Consider the following 20,898-nt stretch of genomic DNA (forward strand, 5'->3'; position numbering starts at 1 on the left):
TCCATGACCCAATGTCCCCCATCCAGGTGTTCCAAGTTTCTCATGCCCTTCACACCGGAGCATGAGGCCTTGAAGAAGATGGGGCCGCTCATCTGCTTTGTCCCACGGAGGGGACAAAGCTGGAGCTCCAGCGTCACTGCAGGGTGTGTGATGAGACACATCCTGCTGCCATGGGCCAGCAAAGGGCAGTGCCAGTCCCCGAACAAGGGACACACACCTGATGTCTCCACCTCCCACCCCAGTCCCACCTTTCCGACAGATCAGAGCATCTCCGAAGCACGTGGGGATGGTGTTTGCAGAATGACTCACGCTAACCTGAGCTGCTGGTAATAAATTCTGTTACAGCAATAACCAAACCTCCGTCACTAATGCGGGGCTATTTCCGTCTTCTCCAGGGAGCGACCCTGAGCGCCCCTATCTTCGTCTTTCACACATGCCGGTGCCTCTGTCCCTGAGGGGACTGTCTGTGGTGAGTGAGCTCAGTGGTGGTGATGCAAAGTTGGGCACCAGATTCCTGCTCCGAGTGTCCCAGAGTAGCTCCAGCCCTTGCTGCCCACCTTGACAGATGGGTTCAGACAATTCACACAAGCAGGCGTGGTTGTGAGGACTGGATGCTCCTGGGCATCACCCAGCCTCAGGAGGGGGCGCATGGCAGCCAGAGGTGGCACAAGGCACTGAGCTGCGCACGCTGTCCCCACGCAGCCCCCCCCCAAGCAGGGCAGCCCCAGGGGGAAGGAGAAGGGCTGAAGGCTCTCAGGGATGGGGACAGTGAGAGAGATCGGAGAAGCCAGCCAGGGCAGCCCTGCCCCACAGGAGACATGGGCACAGGTTGGTTCATGGGGTTATGGGGACATCTTGGGGCAACAGGGATGTCCTGGGCCATGTGTTGGGGCTCAAAACAGCCGGGATGCCAGGACCGTTGGCACTGTTGCCCTGGGGAGGAGAGCTCTGCCTGGGCGATGGGGACCAGGGGACATCCCTACACCAGCCAGGGCCAGCAGTGCTTGCAAGGAGGCTGCACCAGCAATGGTGGCCAGGTCACAGCTGGGGGCCATAGCAGGGGTGTCAAAAGCAGCCCCAGGAGAGCCCCGCAGGCATTCTGCAGCCTGGAGGCATTCTGGAGGCGTTCTGCTTTCAGCCGGCCCCGGAGGGTCCCTCAGCCCTGCCTCAGTTTCCCCACCTGGGCATCACCCACTGGCTGGATAAGGAGGGAGGCGCGGATGGATCCCCAGAAGGGACTGTGCATGTTGGGGGAGCTGTGCCCACAGGACACAGGGGCACCACGCCACCTCCACCCCCAGGCGTCCTCAGCAGCCCCTCCACACCATGAAAGGGACGGCTCCCTGAGCCACAGCCCCGCGATGCCACGGGCGCATCGAGCCACCCGAGCCTGACCGCAAGCGGCTGCAGCAACAGACACGAGACATTTTAACTATGGGACGCGCCGTGACCGGCCCCTGCAGAACGTCCCCATTGCAGACCCCAGCTGTGCCGGGGGGAGCAGCCCTGCCGAGCCACGCAGCCCGGACCTGAAACAGTGATGCCAGGCTTTCTGTTGCTGCTTTTGGTGTGTCCCCAGAGGGACCTGGTGCTACACGAGGTCACTTACGTTTCTGGGCATTTCCTCATTCAGAGGCTCGTGCCCCGCTGTGTATACACAGCAAATGCTGTCCCTGGGAACAGACTCATTTTGGGCAAAACTTTCTGTTTCTGGCCTCAGCCTTTAACCCAGGAGCATCTGGCAGCTGCTGCATCATAAAAAGCAGCTCAGAAATTCATGGAACTAGCTTTTTCCCATCTTTAGCTATGCAATAACAGGATTTTACGCTCCTTGGTGAAATGGAGCAAGCCTGGCTCCACCAGCACTGAGAAACATGCCATGAAGAAAAGGCTACAAGAAATTATATTCTCCTTTTATTTACCTATGACCATGACAATGTATTTTTGCTAGCTGCAGAGATGCTTCACACTGTAAACTGGGCACCCGGACGCATGCAGTCCGTCCAGCTCCGCCAGGTTCAGCAAAAACCCCCGCGTCTCAAAACGCAATATTTTTATCCAGAGTAGGGAGAGCATCTGATTCACAGAGCTGCTTATCTCCATCAGCAAACCCTCTGTCGTCAGGGCAGGATATGTACACCCAGGCTCCCCCAGCGGCCCGCTGCTAGGGAACTTTTTTTTCTTTTTTTTTTCTTTTTTTAATTTTTTTTCAGATAAAACCTGCAAACTTAGAAAATGTTGCACGCACTCATAAAAGAGAAGGCTTCCGCTCCATGGGAGAACTCCGCCGCGACACGCACAAATATTGCACTTGTAATTTCGGAACGGGAAAGGACACGAGGATTTCCTATTATACAGCAATGCGTCCAGCTATAGGAGGTCAATAAATAAACCAGGAGGCGAGGGGTGGGAGCAGGAGGGTCGGCTGCACCCCTGCGGCGCAGGGCAAGGACCCGCCACGAGCGAAGGAAGCGCCAGGCCCCTGCGAGTTGGCTGCTCCGGGGTAGCCAGGAGGCACCTCTGGCAGGGGAAGCGCAGCAGCACCATGGGGACGCTCCAGTTCAGAAGTCTTTTGTCCAGGGATGGTGCTCGCTTCGGTGATGTTTTCCCCTTGCCGGAGCCCTGCACAAAAGTCTTCCTCCTCCCTCCTCCTCACCGAGTCGGGATCACTCATCGCCTTCCAGCGATGCTCACAGCTCAGGCTTCACAGTAGTCTTGTGGGAGCTTCCCTCCTGGCTAAAATCCATGCCGCAGCCACCCCGAAGGCGTCGTACCAGCGATGGTGAGATGGGGTGGGTGACGGAGCAGTACCAGACTGCTTGGCTTGTTGGTCCCCTCAGCCTCGTGCTCAGTGCCTTCCCCTGCCCCACGCCCGTCGGCCACAGGGGTATGGCTCGGGGGCACGACCAGCAGCAGGAAGGCACGCTCCCGCCGTCCCCCCGGCGAGGCCACCGCTGCCGGTTCCATGTAAACACACAGCTCCCAGTCTGCCCCGAGAGAGTCCTTGGGTCTACAGCGGGGAGCTGGCTTTCTTCTGGTTAATTATGTCTAAGTACAAGTCAGAGCGCAGGAAGCGGGGGTACGAGTCCTTCTCCATCAGCCCGTAAATCCTCTTCTGCGCGAGGTCGAAGCAGCCGCGGGTGATGTTCTGCAGGTTCTCCTTGGTGTGCTCCCGCGTGTACGAGTCCAGGTTCACCTGTGGGAAGGGAGAGCAGCACCGTGAGCAGCTCTGCACGGCCACGAGGCACGGAGCCACGTGCCAGGGCAGGAGCCAGCCTCACCTCCTTGCAGGACTGGATGGCGATGTACTCCGCAAAGATCTTCTTGGCCTTGGAGACCATCTTGGACTGGGATTTGATCTTCTTGTACTCCTCACACGCCAGCCAGAACTCCAGGTTCTCCTCGCTGAACTCGGTGCGCAGGAAGGCCCTGAAGGCTGCGAGCCCATCTGCGGGACAGACACACGGCTCTACTCCCGGACAGACACACGGCTCTACTCAGAGGTGCAACCTAAAATCCCTCCCTGCATCACCCCCTAAAAAAATCCCTCTCAAATTCCTGTGCAAAGCAGAGGGTGCAGGCAGCGCTGCCTGGCCTGGCAGCACCAATGTGAGCCACAAGAGTGCTGAATGCCCAGGTCTCAGCCCTGCGGCGTGCACACAGAGCCGAGAAGCGGAGGCTCGGTGGGGAGCGGGGGCAGCAATGGGGACAGGACCCCCCTGCCATCCCTGCGGGGATGTCAGCGTGATGTGGGGTGCCCCAGCTGCGATGTGTGGTAGGGCAAGAAGGGGAAAGGGTCTAAAGCAGCTCCTGCTCTGCAGACCCCAACCTTGCATGCGAATCGGAGCCTTTCCCTCCCCAAGAGCTCCCCCCCAAGCTCCTATAGCAAAGTCCCCCCCAGCCTGGGAGAAGAAAAATGGGTACAGGAAAATGGCAGCTCATTGCCAACCCCCTGCTCCCCCCCAGGCACAGGAGGGATTAACAGAGGAAATCCCAGCTTTCCCCATGCACATGCCTGGACATTCCCTGGTGGCAAAGGCAAACGAGAGGGGCAAACACTCACATTTGTGCAGCAGCAGCTTCTCCAGGGACTCCCCCCACTTGAGAGCTTCCTCGGGCGCAGGCCTGCAGGAGAAGGGCCGTGCGTTGGCAAAGCTGCGGCTGCTGCCTGCCACACGCTGCCCCCACTGCCCGGCGGCAAAAAACTTTCCAGCAGCAGTAGCACCGTGCGCCCTGCTATGGCCGGCACCGGCACCCGCAGCACGCGAGCAGCCACAGGCAGCGGCTCTGCTGGAAGGAAAGCTCTGCCTTTCAAGTGGCAGGAAGAAAATCTGATATACAAAGGGCTGGCTGGGCAGCCGTGGCTGAGCGAGCACTGGAAAAGCTCGGGGCAATGCTCAGGAGCTGCGTGACAGCAGGGATTTCAGACACCCCATTCAAGCCGCCGGGCACGAGGCCGGGCAGGGCTCGTCTCCGGCTGCTGGAGCACCTCCAGAGCCAAGCGGTTTCCCAAAGCATCCTCCAGCCAGTTGAAAGTTTCACGTACTGGGCAAAAGCAGGGAAATTTCCAGCCCAAGCTGCTGCTGTGCTACTGGCACAGGGCAAGGACCTCCCCGCTGCCTGAGGGGGTTATTCAGCCAAAAAAATGCTTTTAACACAGCTCTGGCTACACGAGCTGTTTGCCCACAGCCTCCCCCCAGCCGGAGTGACCACCCCGGAGGTGACACTCAGCCCAGCCAGGGCTTGTCCCCAGCCCCCGTGCACCTGGGTGCTCCCCGGTGCCGTGCCCCACGCCGCCCACCCGCGGCACCTACTTGAGCGACTTGAGCACTTTGTCCAGCTTGCCGGAGGGGTTGGCTCCTGGGGACTCGTTTCTCCGCCGGAAAATCCCCAGCCGGTTCTTCATGTCCTTGGCTCTAGAGAAGAAGAGCGAGCGTTAGGAGGCGGGCAAGGTGGGGCGCACACAGCACCCAAGGGTGCCGGGACCCGCTGGCAGCCTCGTCTCGCCCGCCACCTACTCCTTCATGGTGTGCCGGCGCTGCAGGCTGCCGTTGTGCGGCCGCTGCACACCCAGCAGCATCTCGGCGTGAAACTCCAACGGCTGCGGCTTGGAAAGGTCACGGAAAAAGGGCATGGCTGTCGGGACGGCGGCTCCCGGCGTGACCGGCCCGGCCAAGCGCTCGGGCGCTCTGACGCCGGCTCGGGGCCGTGCTCCTGCCCGGGGCAGCGGGTGCGGAAGTGGGAGGGCTCAGCGCGGGCGCTGCGAGCGCTGCGTGGCGTGGACGAGGCGTGGGTGAGCAAGGGCTGTGTCAGCCCCGCTGCTGCTTCGGGCAGCCCCGCCGTTGCTGGGGAAACTCTAGGAAAGGTGGAAAAAGCAGCGCCGAGGGCGGAGAGTTGGGGCCTTTCAAGGGATGGCGGGGAAAATAATCGCGGTGGGGATTTACGAGCACTATTTATAGAGCGCAGGCGTCCTGGGGAATGCGGCGGGGCCGGCGGCGGGGCTGAGTAGGGTTCGGAGCTGAGCGGGGACAGCGGCGCTTTGCCGTGTCCCCTCTGCGGGGCTGGAAGCCTCTGGTGCTCACACTTGTCTGGTGCCAGCCTGGGGTGGGCACGGCCATGGGGACATCTCTGTAACGGGGTGGCTGAGACATACTGGTGACCCACAGCACCGCCACCCTGCTTGGGTCCCCGTACTGCTGTCCCTGGAGAGACAGACACACGTGCGCCTGGGCACGGAGCTCCCTGTTTCCCCAGGAAGCTGCCACCAGCACGAAGCAGCAGATTTTGGCAGCTGCCATGGGAAAGGGCCCAGCCCTGCCAAGGCTCCCAGCGGGCAGCGGAAGGTGGCAGAGGTGACGGGGTGAGGACGTGCGCGGACGATGCTGTCCCCTCGTGGCACAGCTCCTGCATGACACCACAGCATGCTGGGGACACGCAGGGGACACACAGGGTGACACAGGGCACAGGGTGTTTGTCCTGCACAGAGGATACTGAGGCCACCAGGGTGGATGGAGCCTCAGGGTGGCATGGCCGGGCCACCCCAGCCAACTCCCACGGGTCCCACATCGCTGGGTGCCCGGAGGAGCCACCCTTGAATGTGGCCTGAGCCCCACAGTGTGACCAGGGCTGGCTGGGGACACACAGGACACGGGAGGGTTTAAGTTGCCCCGCTCTGACTGATGCTGTCTGAACCCACAGCTGTCCCCAGCTGCTGCCAGGCACCATCACAGCACTAACACGGAACAAATGGATCCAGGCGAGGAGCCTCACACTCCAAACCCCATCTGCATCCCATCACCGCCCCACCAGCAAGCCACCGCGCGGGACAAGCCACCCCACACAGCTCTGAGCAACAATTTCAGCACTGTTCCCAGTTTAGCAACACGGCCACCGCAGCTGGGAGCCTGGCAGGGCTCGCAAAGCACTGAGGAGCCCTTGTGTGCGCACATCCGTGCGAGGGAGCGGCGCACGTGGGCTGCCCGCTCCGCACAGCCCTCTGCAAGGCGCCGGCCACCCGCAGCGGGCAGCCTCGCAGCGCGCCGGGCTGCAGGTGCTCCCCGGCAGATCTGCCAGCTGCAAAAGGCCAGGAAGCAACACCCAGAGGAGTTCCCACATTTAAAACCTGCATGACACCGCTCTCTCACTGCTCCCCTTGCAGATGCTTGCAAATAAATAGCAAACAGCTCAAAACCTGGTAGCATCAGCTGTGGGCATGCACAGCCCCCAGGTGCAGCCAACCTGCAGCATAAGGTGCCACAGCAAAAATAACGTTTCATAAGAAATTGCTGGTTTATGTCTGGAGTCACCCCTATACAGTGATCTGCCCCCAGCACAGCTGCGAGGCCCCGTCCAGCCCTGCCTCCCCGTGCCACATCCAGCCCTGTCCCCGCAAAGCGCATCGCCCGTCCCCGCGGGGAGCTCCGCTCCTACCTTTCCAGGTATTTCTCGGAAAAGTCCACCATGGTGTGGTACATCGGGGAGAGCCCGCGCGCGAGCAGAGACGGTGCCAGAGAGGCGAGTGCCGAACCCCGGCCACTTGCACCATAAATACTCCTGGTGGCCAGCTGGCCACCCGGTCGCGCAGCCAATAGCCGGGCGGTGCGATGTGCCGCGCTCCCCGCGTCCGCAGCTGCCTCAAGGTGAGCACAAAACCCTCCCTGCACCCGCCCCCGGCCCCCCGCCGCCCCGATTCCCCCAGCTCACATGGGGGATGTCCCTGCTGCAGATGGCAAGGGATTTATTTTAATTTCAAGTGTCTGGAGTAAAGGGGGGGGGGGGGGGCTGGATAATGAAAAGAGCTAAAAATAACCAGCTGCAGCGGTGCGTGGGAGCGCGCGGGACAACAGTGCCGCTCGCTGGCAGGCTGCGCGGCCGTGAAGCCCTCGAGCCGGCGCGTGCAGCCGCCCGCCTGCACAGCCAGGGCAGCTGCAACCACGTGTGGCTGCTCCACCTGCCCCAGCCACGTGCAGCGGGGACGGCCCCGGGCCCCGGCACCCTGCGGCCGCGATGCCCCGACGCATCCTGCCTTGCAAAACCGGAGGCAGCTCGTTCCAAAACAGCCCTGCCGGCACGCCAGCCTCCAGCAAGCTGCAGCTGTGATCGTGGGAAGCAAAGGCCACGGCTTCCTTGCCCTTGCCCAGACCAGCTGCGGGGCATCCCAAATCCTTACCGGCAGTGGCAGGGCTGTGGGTGTCCCTTGGTGGCCCCCATGCTCGGGGCTGCTCCCACCATGCTCCCACCATGCTCCCAGCGTGCTGCGATGCGCAAGCCCCACAGCCTGTCCCTGCAGGACAGGGAAACCTCCTCCCGGCATGGGGCCAGCGGGAAGGAGGCCCCCAGGTCACGTTTCACAACTCACACGTCCTCTCACCGAACCCGGCGTGGCCGGAGAGGAGCTTTGCTGGCCCCGGGGAGCTGCATCCCCGTCCCCCCAGCTCCTTTGTCCCATCCGTCAAAGTAACACCAAGCCACGGATGCTCCCCGCCAGGCTGGGCAATGTCGCCGGAGCGCATCCCACCTCCTCCCCGAATATCACAACTATGTGAAACCATAGCTCGTGCCCATCTTTGCTGCTTTCCTCCTGGCAAAGCTTGGGTGAAGGAGATGGGGGGGACCCCAAAGGTTTCCCACATGAGCAGGGCTTGGCCCGGCTGTTTGCCCATGGGAAGCAGCCATGGCACAGTCCGATGCCACCACGGCGTGACACTTACAGGCTCCTGCTCCTTTTCTTGCGGGAGGTCTCGTCCCCTTCATCGCAGCTGCATTCGGGGTCACCTCCGCTCAGCTGTAGGGAAGAGAAAAACAGCGTCTGCATCACCATACTGGTGCATGACCGTGTAGGTGCCAAGTGCCACCAAAAAGCCCTGCCAGCATCTCCTGCGGGTCCCCGTGCCCACACAGCAGCCACGTGGCTCCTTCCCCCAGCCACCTCTGGCTGCAGCAAAGTGAGGGGAGCCAAGCTCTTCACCCCTCCACCATGGGAACCTGCGTCCCCCTGCCTGTCCCACGGCACCCCCAGCCCACAGTGGACACCTCACAGGTGGTGGCCCGTGGTTCCCCTCTAGTACTGACAGCAGCACCTCCTGCAAGGACACCCACATCCCCCTTCCCGAAGCTTCTATCCCAGCTGGGCTGGGCACCCAAAAGAAACTCAGGGTCCCCCGGAGAGGCTCAGCCAGAACTGAACCACATCATGGCAGCTTTGGGGAGCACCCAGGTCAGTTCCTCTCCCTGACCATTACCCTGGGGTGGCCTGGGCAAACCAAGGGGACCTCGGAGGTGCTGCAAGGTTGGGGTGGCACCAGCGCAGCCTCTGAGCTGTGAAGCCCAGGGCCAGGCATGGGGAACCCTTGGACCACCTTAGCTCAGGGGCTTTGCTACTTCACCCATTACTGAACACGACTGGAAGGGGCTCACGGCCAGCCCCACACCCACACCCAGCCCCACATCCAGCCCAGTCCCACGCTGCTTGCTCAGGGCGCTTTCCAGGATCGCCGTCCCGCAGCCGTGCCGTGGGAACCAGCTGCGCAGCCCAGCGGCCCTGGGCTCGAGACTTTTGACACTTCCTTCCATTCTGCGCCCGGGTTTCCGGAGTTTATCAGCCCCAAACAATGCAGCCCCTGCAAAGCGTCTTCCCCCCGCAGATAGGGCCCGGCGGGCGGGCCGGCCAGGGCGACGCGCAGCCGGGGCACGCTTCCTGCCATTGTACGGAGAGGCCCCGACACGCTCAGGGACAAAAGGCAGCAGTGGCAGACCTCGGCCCGAGGGGTCCCAGCGCTCCCGGCCACAATGCGCTCCTAGAACAACAGGGCCCCGACTGCAGGAAGGAGGGGAGCAGGGATCCGTGGGCATGATGGTGTTAAAAGGGACAACGACATGAGCCCCTCTGCAGTGCTGCCGGGGAATAAAACACGGTCTGGTGGACGTAGCAAGGCCACTGGGTGCCGTAGTCCTGCAGGCATTGCTGGGGCTCGGTGCTGCCGCAGGAGGGGATGCAAAGGGGAACTGTACATTGTACGCAGCGTCCTGGTGTGGGAAGCTCGGAGGGTTTCATTGGACTCCTCAAAATGCACAGAGCTCCAAAAGTCCCTCCCAAAGGTAGGCGGGGGAATGGCCGTGGCCGAAGCCCTGTGCACAGAGAGGCAGCGCGGTGGGAGCAGGCTGGAGGACCCAGGGGGAGGCGGGTTGAGGCAGCAGCCACCCGGAGCTGGACAGAGCCGCTGTAGGAACAGGGACACCCAGAGGTTCCCTTGCCAGCACTGTCTGTCCCCGTCCCTGCTCTGAAAAAGCCTGGTCTGGTAGGCAATGGGGCTGTTTCATTTGGGGGAGCTCAGCTTGCAGCCTGGTGGCAGCCGGCGCTGCAGCAGCCCCTTGCCGCCGAGCTGTGTGCTCGCGGGCTGCACACACAGCGGCACCGTGAAACCTGCCTCGTGCCATGCCGACACCTCAGGAGCCCCGCCACCGCCACCACCTCCAAGAGGGTCTGGGCTTCCCTTTTGCACAGCAGCCCCATCTGGCTGCTCTGTCAGCCCTATAAGGGCTCTCACCAGCTGGCCAGGGCCTCTGAGCTCAAATCACGCTCCAGGAGACAGCCTCAGAGGTGGCTTTTGAAGCAGCAGGTGGCTGGCATGGGGAGGGTTAACCCCATCAAGGGTTTAACCCCATCGTGCTGCTGTGCTTGGTGGCGTGCTGGGCTCGGCACCAGCACCTCCTGCCAAGGAGCCAGCCGAGGTGAAGCAGCATGCAATGTGGTCCTGAGCACTGCACAGTGCTCTCAAGCAGTGTGACGTGGTCCTGAGCTGTGCAGCAAGGTCCCAAGCCATGTGGCAGGGTCCCAAGCCATGCAACACGGTCCTGAGCCATGCAATGAGATCCCAAGCTGTGCAACAAGGTCCCAAGCCACGCAACGTGGCCTTAAGCCATGCAGCGCAGTCCCAGACAGCACAACACGGACTCAAACCACGCGATGCAGCCCTGAGCAGAGCCCTACCCGCAGCCGCTGGCAGGGGCTCAGGCAGGCGGGACAGCACGCGGCCGCTCTCAGCGCTTTCACCCAGGGGGACTGGGTGTGGTGGTCTGGCTGGGATGTTAACTTTCCCTGCAGGAGCCCATACAATGCTGTGCTCTGCACTTGTAGCTAGAACAGCACCGTCCTGTCCCGGCCACTGTGAGTAGCATTTCACATGTGCAAACACCCGTGTGCGCCTCTCTCTGGGGATCTCGGCAGATGGTGGCTCTTGTGGGGCCCTGTGGGCTCTGGTGGCACCATGGGGATGCCCACCCCAGCACCAGCACATGGTGACATCCCCAGGGTGCTGAGTGTCCCCCAGAGCTGGCACTGGGGACCTTCCTGGTCTGTCAGACACCAGCTTTGCCATGGTCATGGAAAGAGGGGCCCCACAGAGGGACACCTCCACCCTGGGGACATCACCCATCCCCAGGGCCAAGCAGGACCCAGCCGCCCCGCGGAGCCAGAATCTTCCACGTACCTTCCTGTGACCCGAGAACAGCAGGGTGAGCTGGTGGATGGAGCCGCCGTTCTTGGTGAGCTCCTTCTTGAGGGTCCTGGGGGAGGGCAGGGCCCAGTGGCCCTTGGTGCCCTGGCTGTCCGAGCAGTTGAGGGTGGTGTCGGAGGTGAAGCAGTGGCTCTTGGCCTCCTGCAGCAGGCTGCCCTCGCTGTGGGTCCGGCGCCGCAGGGAGTTCTGCACGCTCAGCGTGTAGACGGGCTGACAGCCCGATGTCTCGATCATGCTGCTGCGCTTCGCCTCGCTCCTCTCCAGGTAGTTCTCGTCGCTGTCGTCATCCTCCTCCTCCTCCTCCTCGTCCTCATCCTCCTCCTCGTCTTCCTCGTCCTCACCGTCCGTGGTGTCGCCGGCTGTGCCCGCCGCGCTCTGGCTGAAGGTGCTGTCAAGCCGCACCTCGGGGATGACGAAGGCCGGCAGGGCGCCGTGCCGCTCCTCTCCCTGCTCCGGCTGCTTCTCTGCCGGGAGAGGCCCCTGGGCAGCTGCCGGTGCCTCGGCCGGAGCCGGGGCCTCTGCGGCCGGAGGAGCTTCGCCTGCAGCCGCCTTCCCGTCCTCTGAGTGCATCTGCCCCGGCTTCTCAGCGTCCGTCTCCAGCATCTGCCCAGGAGATAAAGAAGGATGAAGGCAGGAGCATCCCAGATCTCTCGCTGGCCACCCTCCCACGCAGCCTCTCCACTCCTAACATCCCAACCACAAGGCTGGCCCCAAACCCTACAGCCCTAACGGTGCTCCAGTGGGGTGGGACGGCGTTGTCGCCTTGTCCCCCCCAGCACCCAGTCCCAATCCTGCTCCCCAGAGCACCACGTCCCCGCTGCGGCTATGGGGTGGCAGCAGAACGGAGCCGCCCAGCTCTGTGCTCCAGCAGCACCGTGGGCGAGCGGGTTTGAAGGAAACCAGAGGTCATGGGGTCGGTGGTTCCACCACGGAGGCAGAGCTCAGAGCAGCATCCTTACCCCGACAGCTCCCTCCTCCCTTTGGAAGCAGCTGAGGGGCTCAGCAGAGGCAGGAAAACCCAGAAACACTCACCCAACAGCTCCAGCCCCTCCTGCCTTGCATTATTAAGGGCAGGAGGGAAGTGCTGGGCTCTGCTCATCGGCCGATTGCCCAAGGCTCAGCCTGGCCACAGCCCTGAGCAGTTCGGCCCCCCCTGGCCGCGGGGTGCCCCATGGCCATGCGCTGTGTCCTTGCAAAACCACAGCCGCTCCTACCAGCTCTGGTCAGTTTTTTAAGCCTTTGGGGCCGTCTTTTTCCAGCAAGCGTTGCCCTTTCAAAGGGAAAAGCCTGGGGTAGCCCAAGGGAAAAAACCTCCAAGGATTTTTCGTGAGCCGGGGGAGCCTGTGACGAGCTTCCCTGCCAGAGCTGATCCTGTCCCCCCGAATTTCCCTTGGCACGGATGCTGGGTGAGCCAAAGGGGCAGCAACAGCTCGGCAGGGGAGACGGGGTGAAGCAGATAGAAAGCCCCCACCCCAGAAAGCGCTGCCCACGCTGGTGTGCTGGGGCAGGTGTTGTTATACAGGACCCCAGGTAACAAGTCGCACAGCAAAAACCATTACCGTACCCCAGATAAAATCCGGGCATTTTCAAGATCCCAATGGAAAGCAGCAAGTCAGAGTTAACAAAGCCACCACCCCCATATAAATCAGGTTTACTCCAAAAGGAGTTGGGAATTAGCCCGTCCAGCCTCACATCCCAGTACAAAGAGAGGTGAGGGTGCAAAGACCACGCAGCACCCAACAACACCCACAGGGACCTCCTAAAGGGCCCCAAAAGCGGGCCAGGTTTCCAAAAACTGTTCAGGTTCAGCTGCCTACAGCCAGCTGCCACCTGGGCAGCACACAGGGCAGCTCGCCCATGGCTGCCCGTGCCTTTGTCATCCCCAGAGGTGCCCCCTTACACCAGTGACCATGGAGAGGACCCAGCTCCATCGCCTGCAGCCTGGCGTGCAGCAGCCAGCAATTTGGCATCATCTGACCTGCCCCAGAACAGCTGGACGTGGCGGGAGGCACAAAGCAAACGCTGGGTTCAGCCCATCCCTGGGGCTCTTTCACTCCCCCAGTGTAATTTCTTGCAAAAGGGGATGTTTCCAGACCTGCCGTGCAAGGATGCTATTTGCACCAGTGTGTGTTTTACTGATGTTGTTTATGTCTTATTTGTATTGCAATCACTGTCATCATTATTTCATGAAATAATTAGAGGAGAAACCCACGCAGCCCTCAGTTCACCCCTGCAAAGCCCTCCCTGTCCCTGACAGCTCCCTATCTGTCCTGTCCTTCTGCTGAACGTTTCTGGTTGCCCACATCTGATAAGGCCCTAGAAGGAAATGAACAGGCTCCTTTAAAACGAGAGACATTTGGGGATTAAATTAAATCCCTGCACTAATTCAATCAGAGAATCTGCAGCTCTTCAGCGGCACAGAGGATGTGAGCAGGAGACTTGCCACCGAGCGAAGGTTTCATCTCGGGCTGAAAGCATCACCGGGGCTGTGAAATCCTGTCCTTGCAGAAGAGCCATGGATGAGCACTGCTGAATGTCACCTGGTGGTGGGGAAAGGCAGGGAAGGATGGGACGGGCGCATGGTCGTGGTTGGTCAATGAGCCCAGCCAGGGCTGGAGGCACCAGGGACTTCATCAGCACAGAGCCAAGGGACACCTTGCTAGGCAAGGCCAATTTGGGCCAGTGAGGACAGGGCTACGACCCGGTTTCCTTCCCACCATCATCATAGCTAAGGGGCTCCAGGAGGGAGCAGGAGACGGAGGCAGTGTGGCTGCTGTCTCAGCAGGGAGGTGAAGGGGACATCTGTCCTTACAACTTAAGGACTCTGCTGAAGCACTTGGCCTCTGCTCAGCAACTTGGCCTCACTGCCCTCAACATCTGGGTCTTCCATCCTTAAGGTCTGCATCCTCCTGTCCTCCGTATCTGGGTCTCCCTGTCCTGAGCCAGGGAGGCGGAGGAGCTTCCCTGCCTCCTCCCCAGGGGGCCTCACACATCACTCTTTCAGTTTCTGCTTCAGACTTCGTTGCCAAGGCAGCACGTCCCAAGAAGGGGAAGAGAAAGTAGAAGAAAGAGCTGCCTCCAACCCCAGCACAGCTTTCTGGGGTAGTGTTAGGGAAGAAGAAGGCTTGCTTTGAGATCTAGAGTCCCTAATATTGATTGCCCCATTGACCAAACCTCAACACACCTCAAAAAAGCCAGACTTTGTCCTGCCTACTCCAGCATCTTCACCTCTACCCTCTGCCTGGACTCCCTCTGCCTTTGGGCAACTCATCAGTCACTGCCACGGAGGTTTTCCTGATGCCAAGACGGAGGAGAACGACTGCAAACCTCTGCTCTTCGGTCTGCAATTTGATCCACTTTTCCTGGTTGCTGCTGCTCTGACGCCAGCAGAGCAACCTTCAACCAGCAGATGTGGGTTTGTCAGCGCGGCCTCGACTTCTCCAGCACTTCTTTAAATAACATGCCCTTTGTGGTGGCCCATGGCTGGGACTTCCAGCTGGGAAAATACCGGCCACAGTGACAGCACAGCTGTGAGATGAAGCCTGTGCTGGCCTTCCCCTTGTGCTGCCTGTTCTCACACGTTGCCAGAAGTGCCGTGATATCTGACAGCCCTAAATCCACGGCTATGGGAGGTCAGGGGATTTTTCTGAGGGCCTCAGCTTCTTATTTCAAAACCTTGTGCTCCTCATGACGATGGAGATGCTGTGGCTCAAGCAAAGCCTGGACACAAGAAAACTGAATTCAGCCTTTCCTGGCTCGTGATGTGGATGCTCAGATTTTGCAATGTGCATCTTTCTCTTGCGACGATACTGGGGAAGAGGAGGCTGAATGTGCCCGTAACTGCAGTGCCCTGTGCCCAGGCAGCTCCTCAGCAAAAATCGGGCTGCGAAAATAGGGAGGTCCCTGCAGGTGCTACACTGTTGGACACTGAGCAGAGCAGGAGAGCGCAGAACATGCTGCTCCAACTGCGCTGGAGCTCCCGAGGTACTGCTGGAGGAGCTGCTCCCATGGACTGCCCCTGGACTGCAGCATCCCTGTCCTCCTTCAGTCCCATGGAAGAACAGCTCTGGTTCCTGCTCCCCCTAATCCTACCCTTGTTCAAAGGTGCCCCCAGCTCACCCATCCCTAAAAGCATTTAACCCCATGGCAATGAGACCACATGTCTCTCCAGGGAGATTTTGGGGAGGACACAGTGCATTCCCTGTGCAGTGGAACACCCCTCCCCAGGGCAGATGGGATGCAGGAGCAGCACCTATGTCCCCCAGGGAAACACCAATGTTTCCAAAATACATTTTTCACAAAGTGGTAGGGAAAAAAAAAAAAAAAAAAAAGAATTTCAGGGGTCTTAGCATGGGACAGACTGTGTGCAGACCCATCAGATCAGAAACTTCTAACTGGCCCCCTGCAACGCTACCAAAATCATTGATGATGAGCCCCTTAAAACTTAAAAAGAGGCCATTACAGACCAATCAAACACATAGCTATGGGAAGCAGCATCTAAAGACACAGCACGGGATTGACAGGAATGAAATGAAGCCAGAAACTCAAAGCAGAACTACCAAAACTTCAGAAAATTTTCTTTGGTCATTCTGAAAGTGCTCCCGAGCATCAGCCCCCAGCAGTGCCGCTCCTCGTCCCTGAGCTGCAGAGGCTCAGCGCAGCGTGGCCGGAGGCCAAGGGCACATCGCACAACAGCAGGGTTCTCTACCCATTCGCTGCTTCATTACTGCATCGATGAATAATTGATACAGAGCAATTAACGTAACAGCAGAAGCAAGCAGGGATGTATAATCCCAAACAGCAGGATCCAACAGCGTGCTGTGGCGGGGTGGCGAGGGTGGATGTATGCCTCCAGTGAGACACCCACGGGGGTGTGAGTGCCCGTATTGCCCAAAAAAAACTGGGCTTGAAATGTCTCGGAGCCCTGGAAGGAGAAGCTGCCCTCCGTGGGAGGAAATGATCCCACGCCAGCAGCCTGCACTAATCCCATTACCCCATTACCGCCATCCCCAATTGATGGCTCTGGAAATGGGCCCTGACTGGGGCATTGCCCAGCCCTGTGGCCGCACTCTGCGCCTCTCCCGGAGCCGCCCGCTCCCTGCAACGCGGCAGGGGACAGGAGCCGCTGCCGTGCCAAGGGCAGCAGCCTGGCGCGTGGCGGGGACCGGGATTTACATTGCAGGGGTCAGGTCCCGCTACACACAGGATGGAGCCAGGTCGGGTGGCTCTTGCACTCTGCATTTTGGGATCAGATGGCTGAAGGTGTCAGCAAACAACATGGGACAAAACCTCCTTGCGCCACGTGCTCCGGTTAATGTAGGTTTAATGCCAGTGCAGCACCGACCGCTTGGCCCCCGGGCAGCCTCGGCCACCCCAGCCCCCGACCTGTCCCCAGCCCAGTGCCTCCCTCCCCACCGAGGCTACGAACACGCACCCAGCTCTGAATTCAGTGGCAAGGTCTGAGTTTGTTCTCTTGTCCCCAGTGCCAGTAAACGGAAAGTTTCCAAAAGGTTGCAAAAGCCCTGGGGCAGAAGGTGCGTTGCTGTCGCGCTGCAATGCCGCTCTCTGCAGCCAGAGCCAGCCGACGTGGAGCCGATGGCACAGCCACACACAGCCCAGATTTGCAAGGGAACCTCAGAAAGTCCCCATCACTGCAAACACCCCCTTGTGCCCTCCAGTGCTGCTCTTTACCAGCCCTTCCAATGCTGCCACAAACACAGCCAGGCGGCAGCAGCAAGTTCCCCAGGAGACTGCCAGGAGCAGCCCGCGGGGACCGGGACCTGTTATTTAAAAGGACACCAGCGCTCCCGAGGCACAGCACAGCTTCCCCGACCTGCCAGATCCCGCCCAACCAAGGCTACAGCCCTCAGGCTGCAAACTTTGCAAGCAAAACATACCAAACGCGGGCTCTCAGATGCATCCCAGCTGGAGCAGCATCTCCCTCCAGCCCCGACATGTGCCCACGGCCGCGGTCTGGCGGACGCTGGCGCAGCGCGGCTCTGCCCCTGCCGTTATTAATGTCTGTGTCAAGCAGCAGCTGAAGCCGCCCCAGCCTCTCCCAGACACCAGCCTCTCCCTCGTGCCCCGCGTGCTATTTACGGCTCTGCGAGCCATCCCTGGGGGCACCATTACCTGCTGGTAGGAGTGGACGTCTGCTCTGCCTGGAGGGAGAGCCATGCATCACACCAAAACCCGCCGCCTCGGCTTCCGCAGCTCTCCCCTTCTCCTGCCCTGTCCTGCCCCTGAGCGACGCTGAGCCCCAGACCAATTTCGGTGCTGCTAATGAAACCCTGCTGCAGGTGGGCGGTTGGGTTTTTTCCAAAGTACTTTCTACGGAAAAGGGGCAGCTCTGAAGTGGGGGATGCTCTGCGGCGCGGCGTGCCAGGGGTTATCTGCACCACCGCCACCGTTCACTGATGGGTGCCCATGGCCACGGGGGCACGCCGTGCTCAGCTCCCCTTCATCAGGGGTGCACAGCCCAGGGTGTCACCATGCCAGGGGTGCCTCCCGGGATTCAGAGCACCCCCAGCCCCGTACTTGGAGATACGGCTCCAGTCTGCCCAAGCTGGGCACCAGCCTTGGTCTGCAGCCTCCCCGACCCAGGTAACCCAGTGCAGGAAGGCAGTGAGATGATGTCTGGGTCATAAATATCCCTGGCAGTAAGAAAGCAGCAGGGTGGGGAAGGGGAAAGAAGGAGCAGATCCCAGCAGCAGCAGCACAGCGGGACTCGGAGAGGGGCACAATCAGCACACAGACTTGAGCAGGTCCTGTAGCATCGAATCTTCGGTCCTGTCCCGGCCCCGAGCAAAATCCCAACTCTTTCCCTTATCCGTGTGATCCCAGAGGTCACGGCTTGCCCGGGGAGAGCCCAACCACTGCTGCCACCCCTAGCATGTCCCCAGGAGAGCCCCACAGCTCGACAGGGATGGCTGTGGGGGCTGGCGTCCCCACCACAGGTACAGGTGAGCCACCTGACGGCCATGCAGAGCCATCTCCCGCACCCGGCGCAGCCAGACTGAAACCCAGTTTGTCAAAATGTGTCCCCACATCCCGAGGGCTGAGCCCTCAGCATCCTTCCCCTGCTGGGGCAGCAGGCAGATGTTACACGGTGTGGTGCTGGCTGGAGGGGAACCTCTCCGTGGTGTTATCAGCAGGGGCAGAGCACTGTCCCCCTGCGCAGGATGAGGGAGGTGACGGCAGGAGCCTGAGCTGCTGCACTCAGCCACCGCAGAGCTGTCGCAAAGGACTCGTCCCAGTGTCGCTCACAACAGGACCACAAGGTCGGTGCTGAAAGCCATTGCTGCCACTGGCATGGATGGTGGCAAGGAAACGACCGCCTTAGAGAAGGGATCTGGCAGAGCAGCTCTGGCTGTGACCAGCACCGACAGGGCCATGTCTGTAGGTATCCCGATGGTGCCGACGACCCCGAGGGTGGCTACAAAGCCTAATACAACCCACCTGCAGTCACCAAGCCTTCCCCTGCAGCTGCATCAGGAGGTGCCTCTTACGGGGCAGGATGCTGAGGCTCCCGGAGGGAGCAGGATGAAGCTGTCTCCCACTCCTGCACCACTCTGGGCATCACCACCCAGAGCCCCCCAGCACTTCAAACATAACATCCTTCAGCTGTGCAAAAATTTCGGGGTTCAAGTAACTATTGCAATGGCATTGGTGACCCCCCTCCTCCTCCCCAGGGCCACCTTGTTTCCCTGGGGCACTAGTGGGTCCCCGAGGGTGCTGGTGCAAAACCACCCCAATATCCCCCATCAACATCTTGGCACTGCATGGACGTGATGCCTTAGGGAGCTGTGCAGCACAGGGCACAGACACCAGCAGCTTCAGAGCCAGCCTGGCTGTGCATTCGCAGCCCCCTGCTAGAAGCAAAGAGCAGCTTCCCGAACCAGGAGCTGTTTGGGTGCAGGAGAGCAGCGCTCCAGCCCAGCAGACGGTGCCAGCCCTGCCTCGCACAGCCAGCATCCCCCCACCACAGGCAGCGCTGCGCCAAAGCACTTCCAGCGCCTTCATTAAATCACATCAGCGCTGGCTTCAACCACTTAGTCTGTGCCTTTGACAACCCCGTGCAAATGATCTCAGCGATGCTCAACCCCCCCTGGGCTGCTGGCACTGCTCCCTCCAGCATGCTTGCTGTTACGAGTCCTTCTGGGGATTCACGAGAAACAACCTTCAAGGGTTTAAAAACGCCCCTGGCTGTGATAGAGGTGCCAGCGGCTGCTTCAGCACACAATCCACCACCACGTCCTCCTGTTCGGGGGGACGCGGCATTGCACGCAGGAGCACATTGCACACAGAAGCACATTGCACGGCGCCAGAGAAACAGGAGCTGGTGTTTGCTGGAGGGGAGAGGTCTGCTCTCCTAATGGCTTTGGAGTCCAGCTAAGCAAACGAACAAATAAAGCTGGAGCCAGGGCTTTCAGCTGGCCCCATCTGCTCTGCCGCCCCTCCCGGTACGCGCGTGCCTTGGGAGCCTGCGAGCGGCTGTCCCGAGCTGGTGGCCCCAATCACATCTCCGTGCCACCATCAAGTGGTGGACACTGAGCATGATGGAGCCAGGGCTTGGTGCAGGAGGGAAATGCCGAAAAGCCTGTCCAGGTGAACCCTTGCTGTGCCACGCTTTTCCCCACATCCTTGTGCTTGGGAGTGGAAGCCAACTGTTGTGCATGAAGGGGTCAGGAGGATGGGGGAGTCCCAGGAGCCCTCAGCACCCACATGGGCTCGCCTGCACTGCAGGGAGCTCACAGCCAGGTCAGGACAAGACCCTGCATAAAGAGCACCCCTATGTTCATAAAGGGATGTTTGGGACATGCTTTGAAGCCCCACAGGGAGCTGTAGCATCCCCCCACATAGCCTTCAATGGCATGGTTGTGTCTGGGGCTTGCTCCTGTGGAAGAGGGCTACCAGCCTCCCGGGAGAGCTGACCACAAAAGGGAGCACACTGAACACTCGGGATGGCTCGATCTGGGTGGCTCAAGCTGCATCTACTTCTTCTATGTTCACATTCACACACATTGCTATCTATTTAACTCCTATCGCAGCTGAATTAGAGTCAACGTGTTGTCCTCCTGGCCCAGCGGGTGCTGAGGGCGAGCTCCCCATGTCAGCGTGCATTGAGGTCACCAGCGTGGATTCAGGGCCCCGCTCGTTCTGGTGGCACAGGGGCCTCCGGCGGAGATGTTTTCCTCCAGACTTCTCAGTGGTCGGAGCTGAGCTGGATCCTGCTGGAAGGGGGACAGGGTCTCCGTTCCTGCAGCCTCCCAAATTCACGGTGTTACCAGAGCAGCCTTTGGCTGTCCTTAATAACAAGTTTTTCCGGCCCAGGGCCAGACTGGGCTGTGCTCGCTGGCTTGGAACAACACAATTATTTGCTTTACTTTTGTAGCCTGGCTCATAAGCACTGCCAGCTGAGGCTTTAACCCTTACTGAGGCAGAATAAACCCCGATGTTTTCTCCTCCATTTGAGCAGCCTGACAGCAGGAGCAGGGGGCTGGGAGGGCGCGTGGCAGGGTCCGGGCTGGCCCTGTGGGTACTGCGTGATGCGGACTGAAACCTTGGTCCAAAAGCAGTGCAAGGTGCAGATTCCTCCCCTCCTTCCCCCTCAAAGAGCTGATGGTGCTGACCATGCCCCGCTGAGCAAAGTGCCCCATGAGTGCTGGGTCGGGGAGAGCATCTCCCCCGTGTCCCCCAGCCGAGTGCTTGTCCCAGCCACCCCAACACCTTGGCCGCGCCAGCTCAAGGGCGCACACGGTGAGCCTCCAGAGGGATGGGGAAGAAAGAGAAACGGGTTGCTGGGGGCAGCGAGCTGCTGGGCCCAGGGAGGGCAGAGGGATGCAGGCACACAGCAAGGGGCACGCCGGGGGCCCGGGGGGAT

General features: G+C 60.5%; 1 protein-coding gene across 6 annotated transcripts in view; it reads right to left on the minus strand.

Annotated features, from left to right (window-relative positions):
* Positions 1-1,901: 1,901 nt before the first annotated feature.
* RGS3 (regulator of G protein signaling 3) overlaps positions 1,902-20,898 on the minus strand; it is a 73,873-nt gene continuing 54,876 nt past the window's right edge. For 4 of the 6 annotated variants that reach the window (XM_040531713.1, XM_040531714.1, XM_040531715.1 and 1 more), the window contains 6 exons: positions 10,989-11,618; positions 8,211-8,284; positions 4,815-4,916; positions 4,064-4,125; positions 3,282-3,448; positions 1,902-3,196 (listed from right to left, as the gene is read on the minus strand). In XM_040531713.1, coding sequence (XP_040387647.1) covers positions 3,011-3,196; positions 3,282-3,448; positions 4,064-4,125; positions 4,815-4,916; positions 8,211-8,284; positions 10,989-11,618 — 1,221 coding nt within the window. In that variant the 3' untranslated portion in view covers positions 1,902-3,010. Of the gene's footprint in view, positions 3,197-3,281; positions 3,449-4,063; positions 4,126-4,814; positions 4,917-5,018; positions 5,430-6,930; positions 7,075-8,210; positions 8,285-10,988; positions 11,619-20,898 lie in introns of those variants that run through there. The other 2 variants (XM_040531718.1, XM_040531717.1) reach the window with 2 other exon arrangements.

Source organism: Cygnus olor, chromosome 19, assembly GCF_009769625.2.
Source record: "Cygnus olor isolate bCygOlo1 chromosome 19, bCygOlo1.pri.v2, whole genome shotgun sequence".
Classification (NCBI taxonomy): Eukaryota; Metazoa; Chordata; class Aves; order Anseriformes; family Anatidae; genus Cygnus; species Cygnus olor.